Source organism: Lontra canadensis, unplaced genomic scaffold, assembly GCF_010015895.1.
Source record: "Lontra canadensis isolate GAN:19392208 unplaced genomic scaffold, GSC_riverotter_1.0 scaffold67, whole genome shotgun sequence".
Taxonomy (NCBI): Eukaryota; Metazoa; Chordata; class Mammalia; order Carnivora; family Mustelidae; genus Lontra; species Lontra canadensis.
The window spans coordinates 3098874-3114437 of NW_022631061.1; the positions used below are offsets into that span (position 1 = coordinate 3098874).

At 46.5% G+C, this 15564-nt stretch overlaps 1 protein-coding gene across 1 annotated transcript in view; it reads left to right on the forward strand.

The window, feature by feature from the left end:
• The window catches only part of LOC116880671 (WD repeat-containing protein on Y chromosome-like), a 116414-nt gene that overhangs the window by 38166 nt on the left and 62684 nt on the right, over positions 1–15564 (forward strand). Inside the window, 2 exon segments of the mRNA XM_032879948.1 lie at positions 5447–5492; positions 11898–11944. Of these exon segments, the coding sequence (XP_032735839.1) occupies positions 5447–5492; positions 11898–11944 (93 nt within the window).

Sequence of the window (15564 nt, forward strand, 5' to 3'; positions counted from 1 at the left end):
CTTGTGCCTCAGGGCTTTCCCCACTATCTCCTCCTGAAGCATTCTTCTCTCCTGAGATCCATGTGGCTCAATCCAATGTCACCCACTCAGAGAGGCCTCTCTGACCACTGTACATGAGAATACACTCTCAGCACCATACCAGCCCCCAGACCCAGAATTCCTTATTGCCGGTACCCTCCTTTATTTATCTTCATAGCAATTACCATCACCTGACATATGATGTCCTTATTTGGTTATTTATTTATTATTTGCCTACGAATTAGACTATAAGCACTATTATGGTGAGAACTTTATCTATTATATTCCATTGGCTAGAATAGTGTTAGGCATGTGGTATATACTTAATATATATTTATACTTGAAGAATGAAGGAACAAATGGTTTGGAGAGAATACTTAGACTATGACAGACAGTGTCCTTGACACCAACATTCATTCAACTGGAAGAAAAAGCCCAGAGTGGGTGAGGTGGTCCCTGAGTTTGGCTGAGGTTCAGAAATCAAAGAGGCCACATGTAGTGGGAACACTGGGACTGAGAAGGGAAGTCTGGTGACATCCAGAACAGGCTGTGATATTGGCTGGGGCTGGTCATGGCATGGAACTTGGAGGCTAAGCAGCCAAGGGTGGATGGGGGTCACCCTGAGGAATCTGAATAGAGTGTGCAAGCTAGACACAGGGCATCCAGCTAGTGTGGACTGTTTTCCAGTCACACACAATGATAACTTTTTAAAGGATGTTTTCTAAGTAAGTACTTCCGCAGATGGATGCAAGGCATGTTTGGGCTACCAGGACAGTAAAAGAGGCAGGTACAAGCTATGCTCTCAGAGAACTTCCACCCTAGTGGAAGAGAGAGGCTATATGCAAAACCAGTGGGTAGTATGTTAAGGAATAAGGACTAAGGAGAGCAAATGTAGCACAGAGGGGACTAAAGCATGGGGCAGGGGCAGGGCAGAGCTTGCCAGGTGCCAATGGGGCAAGGACTTGAAGGCAGCACACCAATGAGCCACAAAGTTGGTTCTAGGCAAGGCTGTGCAATGGAACACACCTGGTGCGTGCAAGGACTTTGTGTGGCCAGCCTGGAAGGGTATGAATGCATCAACAACAAAGATCAGTGTTGCTCATTATGGGCCCAGCACTGTTCTGGGCAGTTGGGATACATTAATGAATAAAAGAGGCAAAAACCCTTGCTCTAGCAGAGCCTGGCTTTTAGACAATTAACAGTCAATATATGATTACTTAGGGATGCTAGGAAGTGGTAAGTGCTATGAAGAAAACGGACCAGGTAAGGGCATCAGAAATACAGGGTGGTTGCATCTGTGCATGTTCTGTGGACCCAGGTCATTGGCATAAAGAGACAGAGGTAAAGCCCTGAGGTTGATGGACGTGCTCATTGCTGGCACACAAGCAGGTAGCAAGGCCCGAGTCCGGGGTACCCAAACCCAGGGTGACCAATGTCAAGTACAGCTGCTGGAAAGTTGAGGACCCAGAATTTCCACTAGAGGTCATTGCAGTTTTGCGAAGTGGGGCGAGAGCTTGTTGGGAATGCCTTCACATAGGAACAGGAAGGGAAACAGAGGCAGCAGCATGAAGCCTTGCCTCAAGCAACTCTTTTGTAAAAGGATGGAGAAAACTGGGGTGATAATTGGAGGGGCAAAGCGATCAAGACAATTTAAAAAAAATTTTCCCAATGAGAGAAATAAGAGCATGTTTGTGTGCTGATGGGAATGATCAACAGCATTGATAAACCAGGGGGATCTGGTGGGATCTGGTGGAGGGCCTCTGTAGAGCGTTTCCATTTTCTCGGAGACTTAGAAAGCAAGATCTTGATCTGAGAATGGGAATTGGGAGCTGTCGGAGATTTTCAGACAAAGGAGGAAGTAGAAATGGTCTTGGAGAGTGGGAGACGAAGGAAGGCTGCCAGGAAGCACTGAGAATTTATTTGTGGTTTGTGGTCATGAAGTTGAAGTCAGACCACTCAGCACAGTTGTGTGGTTTGTCTCCGGCCACATTTTCATGCATGGGGTGGGTGGAAAGTCCACATGAATCAGGAGTGTGCTTGTGCCAAGAAAGAACAACAAAAGAGAAAGTTGAGGGCGCACATGAGGAAGTGGTTATAACTGACAGAGGAACCTAAGTCACACGGGAAGGAAAGTGAGGCATGAAAGGGTCGTGGGCAGTGAAAATGTGTTTGGATCAACGGATGGAAAGTCCTGGAATTAAATCTGTAGTACAGTGTGAATAAGCTGGAAAGACTGGAGGTAGAATGTTTGAGATTGGGGTTTTCAACTGAAGGTTGCAGTTATTACTAATGACAATATCAAGGGCATGACCGTGGCAGTGAGTATCTGCAGTATGGTAGAAAACAAAACTGTCGTAAGGAAATGAGAAACTGGTAGACTGAATGGATTATTTATGATTGATAGTAAATCCCAAGAATTATGAAAAGAGTAGTATGGGGAGAATGACAATGTGCAAGGAGCTAAATTCTACATTTTAAATCTTTTATATAAATATGAGGGAGAGAGAAATTTGGTCCTAACAGGTCTTTTTTTTTTTTTTTAGATTTATTTATTTATTTGAGAGAGAGAGAAAGAGAGAGAGCAGGGGAGGGACAGAGGAAGAGGGAGAGAGAGACGATCTCCAGCCGACTCTGCACTGAATGTAGAGCCTGATGTGGGGCTTGATCTCACAACCTTGAAATCATGAGCTAAAACCAAAAGTTGGATGCTTAACCAACTGTGCCACCCAGATGCCCCCAAACAGATCTTTTTGATATCTTAGCAGAGAGCCTCAGATCTTCATCTTCTTGAGGGACATGTATGACTGTTTTTTTCCTTTTTGTAATTTACTTTACTGGCTAACTGTTCTTAGCCAGTATTTCCAACATCGTATGTGGGCTCAACCGGTCTTTGCTGTGAAATTGTATGTCAGGAGAATTGTATGTCAGGAGAATGTCTGCATAATAAGTATACCTTGGCTATGGGGAACTTGACTCCTGACTATTGTTCTTATTTCTTCTCTAAGGAAGAAACTGACTGGCACATAATTGAATATTCCCAGAAAAAAACTTTAAAAAATGTTAAGATAGAGAGATAACCTTCTAAAAACATGAAAGAAAGCCCAAATAAATGGGAAGCGACTACATTCCCAGATGAGAAAATTCAGTTTCGTGAAGGTGTCACCTTGCCCCAAGTTAAATGTCAGATTCAAAGGAATTCCAATCAAAATCTCTATGAGATTGTTTTGGAGCTCAACTGGTTGATTCTAAAGTTCATCTATAAGAGTAAATATGTGAAAATGGCCAAGAAATGTTGAAAAAGCATAATGACTTAAACTACCAGATATCAAAGTATGCTGCTAAGTTACAGTGAATGAAAGAGATAAGATACTGGTGTGAAGAAGAGACAAATGGATTGATGATAGACCTATGTTTATGTTGAAAATAGTATTTGATAAAATAAGCATTTCAAATTAGTGAGAGAATAATCTAACAGATAACTGCTGGCGATTTAGGGGGAAAAATTAAGTCCTTGTATCACAATATACATAAAAAAAAATTCCAGAGAAAGATCTAAGAAAAAATAAGAGAGCATCTTAACAATAATTAGGGTTAAAAAAAAAGTCTATTGTGGGGTGCCTGGCTGATTCAGTAGAAGGAGCATTCAACTCTTGATCTTGGGGTCATGAATCTGAGCCCCACTTCAGGTATAGGAATTACTTAAAAATAAGATCTTTTAAAAAAAGTCTTTAGCAAAAGCAGGACTCTAAACACAGAAGTCAAGAAAAGATTAATAAACAGTTTTGACAACAAAACTCGAAGAACATTTCTTTTACTACAGATTATAGTAGAAAAACTTTAGGAGAGACAAAAATGCATTTATTGGTATTTTTGTTTATTAAAAACCACATGGTCTAAAAGAGGATTTGGGAACACTTATAGCAATGAGTATAGAATTGGATAAACGATAATACACACGCACATATTTGAATGGGGCTGAAGACAAAAAACACATATAGAAAGATAAAGTCAATAAGCAAAATATATCCTATAATACTCTAAACAATTTTTAGAAATGAATAGCATATTTATTTTTGGACTTCCTAGAAGTCAGAAAAAAGAGGGAAACAACATCCATTAGCAGCTTCATATTGTCTATAAGATAATAATTAAGATGTTTAAGAGACACACAGATTTCTGGTACTGACACAAAAAAGAAACGTCTCTCTAGGTCCCTTCTTGTCTTTGGAAATGAACAAGAAATAAATCCAATATAAATGGACAAATTATTTGCCAGATTTAATGTGGCCACATAATGTCAAACAAGTCTTGCAGTTGTAACATTGATGCTTCCCAGATATGGATGGGTGTCCACCTCTTGCATCCACATAGCCATTTCACTGGTTTTGATAAGAAATCCAACCGCAGGATGCCTGGGTGGCTCAGTCGGTTAAGCGTCTGCCTTTGGCTCAGGTCATGATCTCAGGGTCCTGGGATTGAGTCCTGCACGGGGGGTGGGGGGATGGAGGGGTGGGGGTGTGGAGGGAGATCCCTGTTCAGCAGGGGGCCTGCTTCTCCCTCTGTCTGCTGATCTCCCTGCTTGTGCTCTCTCTGACAAATAAATAAATAAAATCTAGAAAGAAAGAAAGGAAGGAAGGAGGGAAGAAGAAAGGAAGGTAGGTAAGTAGGAAGGAAGCATTTTGTGATTTTTGCAGATGAAGCTGAAGATTCCGGGGGTCACAGGGAAAAGTGGTACACTTGGGGTCTTGCTAGTTTCTGCCCACTCTCCTCACTATCTCCTCCTGTCTAGCCTCTTCATCCCTCCTCCCTGCCTCCCTGCCCCTCCTGCCAACACCACCCATGCTCAAGCCTTCCTCCATGGGGCAGTCTTTACCCTTTTCCTGGTACCAGCCAGTGTCACCCAAACCATTAGAACCAGCCATTTACTCAAAGTGGGGAGTTGCCACATTTTCCCATAAAAACCTGGCTCCTCTTGTCAAAAGAATGTCCACACTCTTCATCTTACACACGTGGACTGGGGAGAGCCAATGGTCCCTCCATCCTTTCTCCAACTCCCACCTGATGGGAGGGATCCCTGCCATGTGGGGTGTGCCTGCCACGCCTTCCAGGCTGGCCAACATGATTTAGCGTCAGCTTCACAGAGGAGCACCTCCTTACAGTTATCTCTCAGCTCTGGCACTGACTTTATAAATAAGTTTCTTATTTTAATTACGAAGCTGCACAGGGGAAGTAGACAATTAAATGAAGAGAATCTGAAATCACTTCTGATCTGGGCGAAGTAAACAAGTGTCTATTTCCAAGACAGTTCTACAAATAGAACACGGGCATGACATAAAGGACACTTGTCAGATTCTCCCCACCCCCACCCCCATCCCTGAGCTTGTTCTTGATGTCTGAAGATGTTTTCTCTTCATGTTCTCTGCTTTAGTTATGAAGATCCTGACAAGTGCCTGATTCTCTATGGTGATGATCAGGTAGGTGCCAAGGGTAGAAGGAGAGCGGTAGGCGTATACTCAAGGGTCAGAAGACCATCTGCCATTCTTTCAGGGAGAAGCAAGGGGGAGAAGAGGAGGGTGGGAGCATCTGTGTCTTAGAGACGAAGAAGAAATACATTATGTCAAATAAAATAAAATACGAAGAGGGAACATGTATGAAGTGATGGTTCATATGCCTGGTGTTGTGCTTAGTGCTTTCCATTTGACCCATTCATTTCAAACCATGAGGTGATGTTAGACGGCCATTTGTGAGAATGGGGAAACTGAGGCACAGAGCAGTCATGCAATTTCTGAGTGTACATGCTACTGGGAGGTGATAGACTGGGGCTGGAACCCAAGCAGTTTGATCCAAGTCTGTGCGTTTCACCATGATGCTTTACTGGCTTCGAAGTAAAACAGAAGGGATGTCCTAGGTCAATGTGTGAAGAAACAGGGCCCGAATGAAGAAACCAGTCTGAAAGCAGTGACATCGGAGCACAGGTAGAAAGGGCACATCTGATTTGTCCCCCATTAGGCAGGAGAGGGTCTTGCAAATCAGGGCCAGAAGGGAGAAGTCCCTTCTCTGTACTCTGTTTCCCAGTTACAAATAAGATTTAGATGCAGTTTCCAGTGGGAGAGGGGGCGGAGTGCTGTAAACACAACTAAGGTTGAATGCTCTGGTAGCCTAGGATCTGCCTGAAGAAAGTATTAGCACAGGGCAAAGACAGACCACCAGGAGGGCACTAGCTCCTCGAGGGAATGGAGGAAGCCGGGCAGAAGAGAAAGGAAGATGGAACCATCGCTGACACTGAAATCCAACAGGTCCCAATTTCTAATTTTGCTCTCTACTTCCCCTAAAGCCTTTTAATGCAGATTTAAAACACACACACACACACACACACACACACACACACACACATACACACGCATACATACATACACACATATTAAAAAAACACAAAAAACAAACAAACAAAAAAAAAACGAGCCTCAGGGGAGAGAGCTGACCTGCTCTTGTGCAATGACCTGGAGCCCAGAGGCCCTACGCAGGGGGAGCGGGCAACGACCTGCGCACTTCCCAACTTAGGGGGCGCCGTTCACACAGACGACGAAGTGAATGGTGTCCTTGGATTAATGCAGCGCGGCTTCCCCGCCTGGAATCTCTCAGATGGACTCTGGCCCCGGGATGGGATGGAAGAGGGAGGCATCCCCACCCCCACCCCTGCCGCGGGTCAGAAGTGCCCCTGTGGTCACCAGCCCCAGGCGCCTGGTAAATCGGGTCCCCCGGCTCCGCCTGTCTCCCTTGCTGCAGTCGTGGGTGCGGTTCAGCCGGGTGCCCGCGGCCGTGGCCCGGCAGAAGCCGGGAGGCGAAGCCGGGGCTGATGAGGGCGACCCTGCCTATTCATTATCATGCAGGTTCATTGGTAAAAATGCAAATGCTTCGTTTCACTTCATCCTTCTGGCAGACTGTGCTGGGAGCAATAACTGGCTGCTCCCTACACCTGTCATCGCCGCAGCGCTGCTCACTTTGTGTAAAAGGCCTGCCACACTTCAGGTGTATATATAGCAACCAAACCTCACGGAAGCCAGCCTGCTGGAAACTCGATCATTCACTGCCCCCTAGTGGGCTATATGTGAATGAGCCAGTACACCCTGTGTTCTTTTGATTTCGCCTCTAAGCAAATCAGAGTCGCAGTTTAGGTCAGGAGGAGTTTGTCAGAGTCCTGCTTTGGTCATCGCTGCTGGTTTCTGTAGTTCTTAATTAACAGCATTTAAATAACATAAAATGTCAGTCGTGGGGGACTCTTTGTGGAGCTGTATTTGAATGTTAAAAAGCCAGGACATTTTCCAACAGTGTTTGAGTCCTCATTTGATGTTTCTTTTTTAAAAAAATCAAATTTTCTTTAGACTAGAAAAAGGCTTACAGTGAATGCAGCATCTACGAGTTCATGTTGCCAACCTGGCAAAGCCATCAGTTGCGCCCGAGAGAGAAGTGTGTTTTAAGGCAGAAATACTGGCTGTGCCTGTCTTGTCACCTAAGCATGCTCTGGCAGGCTTCAAGGTCTTCACAATTTGCATACTTCTTGGAGATCACACACTGATGACCTGGAATTGAGGACTCAGTGACACTCAGCAGAAGGGAATTTACATTTATAATATGCCCACGAAGGCCAGGAGGACTGGCTTCACCAACGTCATACCACAAAGGTTCTCTTGATGAGTGATTATCCTTGGGTTTCATTATATGATTGCCTCTAGCCCAGGATCATGCACTTTCAGATCATTTGATAATATTCATCAGTGCTACTTACACTCGGCATACTGAGAAACTTGTTTCTTAAAATTAATAGTCTACTTTCATACCCTTTCTGAACTATTTGCTCATTGCAAGGACTTGAGCAGACTTGTAATTATCTCAGAGTTGAGTGACTTCATTGCTCTGGCCTTTTGGCATATCTACTACTAGAATATTCTAGACAATAGAATAACTCCCTTTCCATAGCCTGGACTCTTGCCATAAAGACCTCCATTGATAGAGTCTAGGGCGACCACGCCCAAAGGCTTCCCTTGTGTATGGATTAGCTTCTCACTTATGCATCTAGAGTAATGCTAGTTCAGTACCATCCTTGGGAGAATTGACAAAATCATCCCACAAACCATTTTCTCGGCTTTGTGGTACAGATGAGGAAATTGGGCTCAGATGGTTACAGAAGTGGAATCTGGGTGAGACAGGCAGAGAGATGATGCTATACCCATCTCTAGGTCAGCCCTGTTCGTTTGATGCATTTATTTCAGGCTGATTGTAGGGTCAGCAGAACCCTGATGAGAGGAAACTTCCAAGAGAGAAAAATGTTGGTGAGAAAGCTTTGGTGGATAGGCACAGAGCAGAATTCAAATTTTTCCACCCCATGTACATCAGAAACAGCAGGAAATGAAAGAGTTCTTCCGAAGCAGACTGTAGTTTTCCTCAGACGATCACAGGAAGTGCTGCTGGTGATTCACCAGGTTAAACTTTTCCTCCCAGTCAGAAGTAAGTGGAAGTTGCTGTGCACAGTGGAGGCTCAGAGGGCTAATGGGCATGGGGCGGGGAATGGGGAGGCTTGTTTACTAACTGGTCAGAGCTCCTAGCCGTGAAACTCAACGAGCCTCTAAAGAATATGGTGAAACTCCCACCATGGAAACTTCCAATACAATTATAGAAATTAAATAGGCTTGGGGGATAACTTACCAGGGAGAAATATGTCAATAGCGCTGCCTTCCTGTAAGTCCCCATTACAGCCCAACGAAGTCCTCTGACTGCCCAATTTATTAAAGTTGGGCAGGCTGCCCATCAAATGGCTCCATTTTACTGGCCTAGTTTCCCCCCGGTCAGTCAACACGTGTCATAGATCCAGAGGCCCCAGAATGGGGCGATCATCTGCTCTATCCCCGGGCCTCCCCAGCCCATAGCTCCGAGATATCATCTCTAAAGAGGTGCTCGAGTTGGGACTGAATTAATTGTCAGAGGCACAGAGAAGGCACAACAGAGTAGGGTCGTGGGTGAAAGCTAAGAATATTCTTTCATCTGCCTGGGGAATTTTACAACCTAACTGGGAGAATCAAGACAGAGCATGTGTGAAAAGCTTTAAAAAGTGCACATAAAGGAAACACATAGAGCGCAGCCTGCAGCCTGTCTTTCTGCTTTGGAAGCTCAGCTGCTTCGGATGATGAGAATGACCTGGGTGCGTGTCCCTTGTAGGCAGCGGGAGTGCTCCAGCAGGCAGCCGTGTCCACGGACGGTCCCTGATCCGAGCTGGTCATCCTTCAGCAGAGGAGCTGGCTTTCCCCAAGGCTTCCCCCATGCCCTGCTGCCGCAGCCTCCCCTGCTGGTATCCAGCCAAGCCGCCTCAGGGGTCAACAGGAGTGGGTTTCATCTAAGGGGTTCGGAGCTGCTGCAGCTGTGGCTGTGGGCTGCTGGGGCAGTGGCTCTAACCCGGCCTCTCCTGTGGCAGTCTAGACAGATGCATGATTGAATGAAGGATTCGTCCAAGCCCTGTGTCACATTGGCCATCTGGAAAGGAGCCAACCACTCATTTAGCAAATTGCTCTGTTTAAATGCAGCTGCTGTGTCTCGGCGTTTACACTACCAAGACAGATCGCGTGATTCCTCTTCCTTCATTTATCTAAGCCGTTCCTCTCAATCCACCAGGAACTTAAAAAGGCTGTTAATGCATGACAAGGCACTTGACCCACATGATTTCCAAACCGAGGAGGAGCATCAGTCTTGTGCCGGGTTGTCCTTCCCTCAAAAGCAAGGGCACCTTGCCTGTGCTCCCTGTCTTAATGAAAGCTGCCTTTATTAAGAATCCCATTAAGCTCCACAGTGTCCAGCTATCCAACATTGTAAATATTATCCTTTAGAAACACATCCAGAGGCCCCGCGCCGGCAGCTGGCTTGGTCATGCGAGCTTGCCACAACAGTCTGACCTCGGACCTCAGAACTCTGGACAGAGCGTGGTGTTTGGCCCCCTGGTGCCTCTCTCCATTTGGAAAGATGGATTCCAGTCATTAACACAGAATGTCAACAAAGCCTCTGAGATGATTTGATAAGACTTGGAAGCAAAATGATTTCAGACTAGCAGTGAGCTCTTCATTTTTGTTTTTTTGTTTTTGTTGTTTTGTTTTGTTTACCTTGGTTTCCTTTTTTTTCTAAAGGAAATGGTTTAAAAAAAAAAAAGGTACTCCTGAGGCGAAGCAGTTTATTGTCAGGGTGCCACGGGTCCCCAAGACCTACTACTGATTATGATCTGTTATTTATCAGGCAAATAATCCTGATATGACCACTGGCTTCATCAGCTGCTTAGCTTAATTGGGGTCACGGTATCATTAAGTCTGGAAGCCGGAAGCCAGAATAAGTGAGTGTTAATGAAATTAAATATCATCCGATCAGCCCTTAGCTAGGCCCACTGGAAGAGAAACTAAGTAGTACAATAAATGATGTTTGCAGTTAAATCCTATGGGGGACAGGGAGCAACACATACAGGCATATTCAGCACAGGGTAGCTGTGAGGCACACGGGCTTCGAGTCATATCAGGTGCAAGGAAGTTGCCAAGAGGGACAAGGCACCAGCAAGAGCTGAGGGAGAGGGGATGTCTCAGAGGAAAGAGCTGCTTAACAGAAGAACATCCAGGGAACTTGAGGGACATGAGAGCCTGAGAAAATTCCATTTGATTTATTAGAAATGGAACTAGTGGTGAGAAAAATGTCAGCGGAAGAACACGGAGACAGATTGCAGGGCTCTAAGGAGGGAGTGTGGAGTGAGAAAACAACACATTAACTAGGAGAAATGTGGAGAGAGGGGAACTGTATATGGTGGTTTCTTGAAATAAATCAAGGTTCTAAATGATACTCTAATTGTATGGAAAGTGACCGGACCTAAGGACGAGAACATAATTCTCATTAATAGATTATGCATTGGAAAAATATTACATAAGTCCCATGCCACAGAATTTTGGGTGTATGTCATACTAAGGTTAAAACAAAACAAAACAAAAAAAAATACAACAACAACAACAACAACAGCATAGTGAGAGTCCAGAGATTTCCAGAGATGTGTATCCAGACCGAACAAAGAAATGACATTACAGAGCTAGGCATGCCACATATTGTGAACCCAACTAAGACCACAGCTTGTTCCACTGCTGATTCACCTGAGCTCAGAAACCACATGAAATTTAGCAAGTTCAGTGCCTGTGCCCCGTAACACTTCTGGTACTCTGGGTACACCGTTCAACCTCTCTCTGCCTCCATCTGCAGAATGGAAAAAATCAAAGTGCCTACCCCCCAGGATTATTGTGAAGATTCAATGAGATGAGGCATACAAAGCAGTGTGTGCAGCACCTGCTACTTGTTCGAGGAGATATTCTTTAGTCACCTGGATCCCAGAGAATACTGTAGCAAGCTCCCATCTCCAAACCTGTAGCAGTTAGTTCCTACAAGAAAGGGCATGTTTTGCTACTTTATACACCTGCTATAATGCCAGGGTTTTCCTCTGTATCTAATGCTGTTCCAAGTGCAGGTCATTATGAGAAATGTCCTGGAGTGAGCAAGGTCCTCTGTGTGCAGTCACTCACGACACTCTGTGACCCAGGTCCGGGCATTTGGACCGTATGGTCTGGCCATGCTCATGTCCCATTCAAGGTTATGGCAGTTCCACTTGCTAAATAGGAAAGCCCATCTGCTCAGGGAGAGACAGAGAAGCCTGAAAAACTCTCTATTCCCTTTTAACTGGAAAAAACATTGCTTGTTGATTCTGCCAAGAGAGCACAAGCTATTTATTAGAGCATGGGAAATAAATGGAATGTGTTGGCTCCTTACTTCGGGAGGGAATTTATTTTTCTTTTCTTTTTTAAACTGTGTTGCAGGGATGTGTGAACATTCTGTCTTTGGCTTCTGTAGGTGAACTATTAAGGTAAATATTGAAGTTAAAATCTAATTCTGAAAGAAGGGGAATAATACATTTTTAAGCAAGGACATAGCCTCTTTATGTAACTATCGACATGGGGTAAAATAACAAATGGGAAAATGTTCTTAAGACAGCTTAGGGTTTGGATTAGCTTTTTCTTCCTTTCTTAGACTGTGTCTTCACTTTCCTACCCCCTGATATACTCAGTTCTCTGCTCCAACCATGGAGCCCCTATCATAGCTACAGTACCACTATGGCCCGCCAAAATTGGTACGTTTATTCATTCCCTCAAGATATGCTTCCTAAGGGTAGGTCCAGCCATTTTGCTTGGTTCAGGGTAGAGAGCAGTGAAACCCAAACTAGTCACAGACAAAGCCAGGATGAACAGTTCAGCTAAACAGAAAACGTTCAGAGGCTCAGATGAAGCACAACCAGTCTGCCCTGCGTAGGCAAGCTGCTGAAACAGACAGCCCCCCTGAATTCCGTGGCTTCTCACAATAGGAACGTATCTCCTGCTCACCTAACAGTTCACGGCATGCATTTGGTGAGTGGCCTCTGTGTGGTGGTTCAAGGACCCAGCCTTCCCCAGGACCTTGGACCCTCTACATCCAGGCAACAGATGAAGGAAGAGAGCTGAGTGAGGGTCAGACAGGAGGATTTGGGGACCACACCTAGAAGTGCCTAGATCGCTTCTGCCCATAGTCCAGAAGTCAGTCACATGGTCACCTTAATTGCAATGGAAGCTGGGACAGGTGAACAGTCGCCGAGATGGCCGTGTGTGTGGTAAACGACTAGCCAGGCTTTACTACAAAGCCTGAAACTAAAGTACCAAAACCCCAACACACCGGGTGTCTTCTGTGATATGTCTCCAGAGGGCATGGACCCCCTCCCCGACCTGGGGAATTCTCTCTTCCTGTCACCTCTCCCTTTTGCCCCTTCTTTACATGCCTCTTTGCCCTGCCCAGCCTGCCGAACCCATCTCCTCGCAGGCTCCAGTGTGGGCCATGCCAGAATCTTGCGTGCCTCCAGGTCTTGGCTTCCAAACTACACATTTGAAGTATGCCGTTCCCTCCATCCTGGCTTTTCAAATCCCTCTCCCACCCTCAGTGCATGGATGGAATCCTGTGCTTTCTGGAGCCTGCCCCATCACCGCGCGCAGCCCTCCTTCTGTAAGTCTCACTGTCTGCGCTGCCCCTGCGGCTTTCTCACTTACCACCTAGTTGGGAGGCTCTAGAGCGATGCCTCATCTTTTAGTAGAATGGATGCTGTTAGAAAGGACAGCACCTGTCCTCCAGACAGGAGAGCCGGGGGAAGGAGGCTGAAGAGATGGGAGATGCCGGCTTGCAGATCCGGTCTCTGTCCATGTGTTCCCTGCAGTGTGGCTGTCTCCAGATCCTTACCTCTGCTCCCATGTCCCCACTCATACCCTGAAAACACCAATACCCACCCCACTTTCTTCCTCGAGGGGTTTTGAGAGTCGAATGAGGTAATGCAGGTGTATCCAGAAGGAGGACAAAGAAGATGAGTGCCTGGGCTCATCTGACTGAGAAGCATAGCCCATGAGTGTGTCCTGGGACTGGGGCTCAGGTGGCGGGCATCCCAGCACCTGCCAAAGGGCCAACAAAGCCCTTGCTGTGTCAGCTGGACAGAGAGAGGGGAAGGAATGACCACCTGGGTGCTTCTTGGAAACTGGAGAAGTTTCATCGGAAGTGAATAGGAAGGGGTACGACAGGAATGAACACCCCTGGCTTTTGGCTTTGATGTTCATCAAACACCTTCCTTCAGAAGAAGCTGGCTAAGATCACTCTGTAGTAGCTACTCGGAGGGACATTTAATGCCCCCATGATAAGCGTGCTGTAGCGCTCAAGACCGCCGTGTAAATAAGCCCGTTCACCTGCCTCCCTGCAAGTTTTGCTTTGCTTGGGCTGGGTTTGCTCCTGGAATATTCCCCACCGAAGCTGGAGTGAGCACAGGAGGGCCCGGGGAAGCTCGCTGAAGGAGGGCCTGGCGAGTCCCACATGAAGAAGGGCATCTCTGGGATCTGGGCCATGAAGGCCTCCGGCAGGACTGCAACCTCCTTCCGCTTTGCTTTCCCCATCTGCAAGCCTGGGATCCAATGCAAGTCGCGTCGTGGAGCTACTGAAAGGACTTCATTGTTAATGCCGAACACCAGTGCTACAACCATGAAACATAAATACCGCTTTGGCAACAATGGCCTCTTGATGAGGAGATGCAGGATTCCTCTGAATGGACGTATCATCGGGGAATTTGAAGCTGGCTGGAGAAAGTGAAAAACACTATCTCTGTAGGACATCTCGTTTTCTCCCTTTGGAGAAAAGTGGGTTGAAATCCAAGTGTCTCTTGCACTTTTACATCATTTTTGGAAGATGGCTAGAAGGAAGGATGCTGGACATGTGCCCTCTTCTATCTCTCCAGTTAGTCCTGGAGGTGACAAGTTTGTGCTCTTATCAGCTGAGGCCTCCCTCAGTACAAGGAGGGTGCCCTGGGAACAGGGTGAGTACCGCACAGCTATGCACACCTCACAGGAGAGAGCAGGAGCTCACGGCTGGTCCCATCAGGAGAGAGGGACGCCCAAGCCATGTTGTGCCCTCAGAGGCCAGCTGTGTAAAGGAAAGGCATTGGCAAATCACGGTTGGTGATGGGAGCATCCCAACGAGAGCTGCCCGCTGTGGCCAGGGAACTGGGTCTGTCCCAGTCACATGCTGGGGACAATGAGGCACTAACGCAGAATAAGGTGTGCTTCTGTGGGAATTTTCTGAGGTCATTTTGCCTTCACATGTCGTATCTCCCAGACACACATACCTGTGGAGGGAGGCACAAGGATCTGAAGACACCCCACACCCAGCCACGCCGTCCCAGGAACTTGCCCACAGATATCCCCACAAATATTTCCTAAGGCAAATGGACAGACTCTTCACAGATGCCCCCCAAGTCCCCCTTCATGCTGCAGAGTAGGATACCCTTACCCACTCCTACCTACTCACATTCACCCCACAGATACCCGAGATATTCTGCAGTTACTCTCACACACCCCACCACCCCACACACACACCACTGACACCACATGGACTTATGGGTCACCCCCAGAATCCTCCGCAAACATCTCAAAATATACCCTCCAAACCCTTGCAGACACCCCTCCACACGCCTGCCGCAGATTTCCCTTGCAACACTCAGCCAAAGACATCTCCTAATTTCACTCCACAATTTCCCACCCAGACACAGCTACCCAGACAGAACACCACGCGTTACCCTCTGACACCCACACGGGGACGACAGAGTTGTGCTTCAAAACACCATCTAGAGATCCAGAGGCACACACACAGTCACTACCCCACATTGATCCCCTGTGAGTCACACACATGGATCCTGTGTGTACACACACACACATGCACAGTCACACACAGATCTTTTACACACACACACTCACACATGGATCCTGTGTACACACACACGCATGCACGGTCACACACAGATCCTGTGCACACACACACACTCACACATGGATCTTGTGCACACACACACACATAGTCACCCTGCACAGGTCCCTGTGTGCACACAGAGAAAGACACAAGCCAAACATGCAAATATGTCCACCCCCCCAC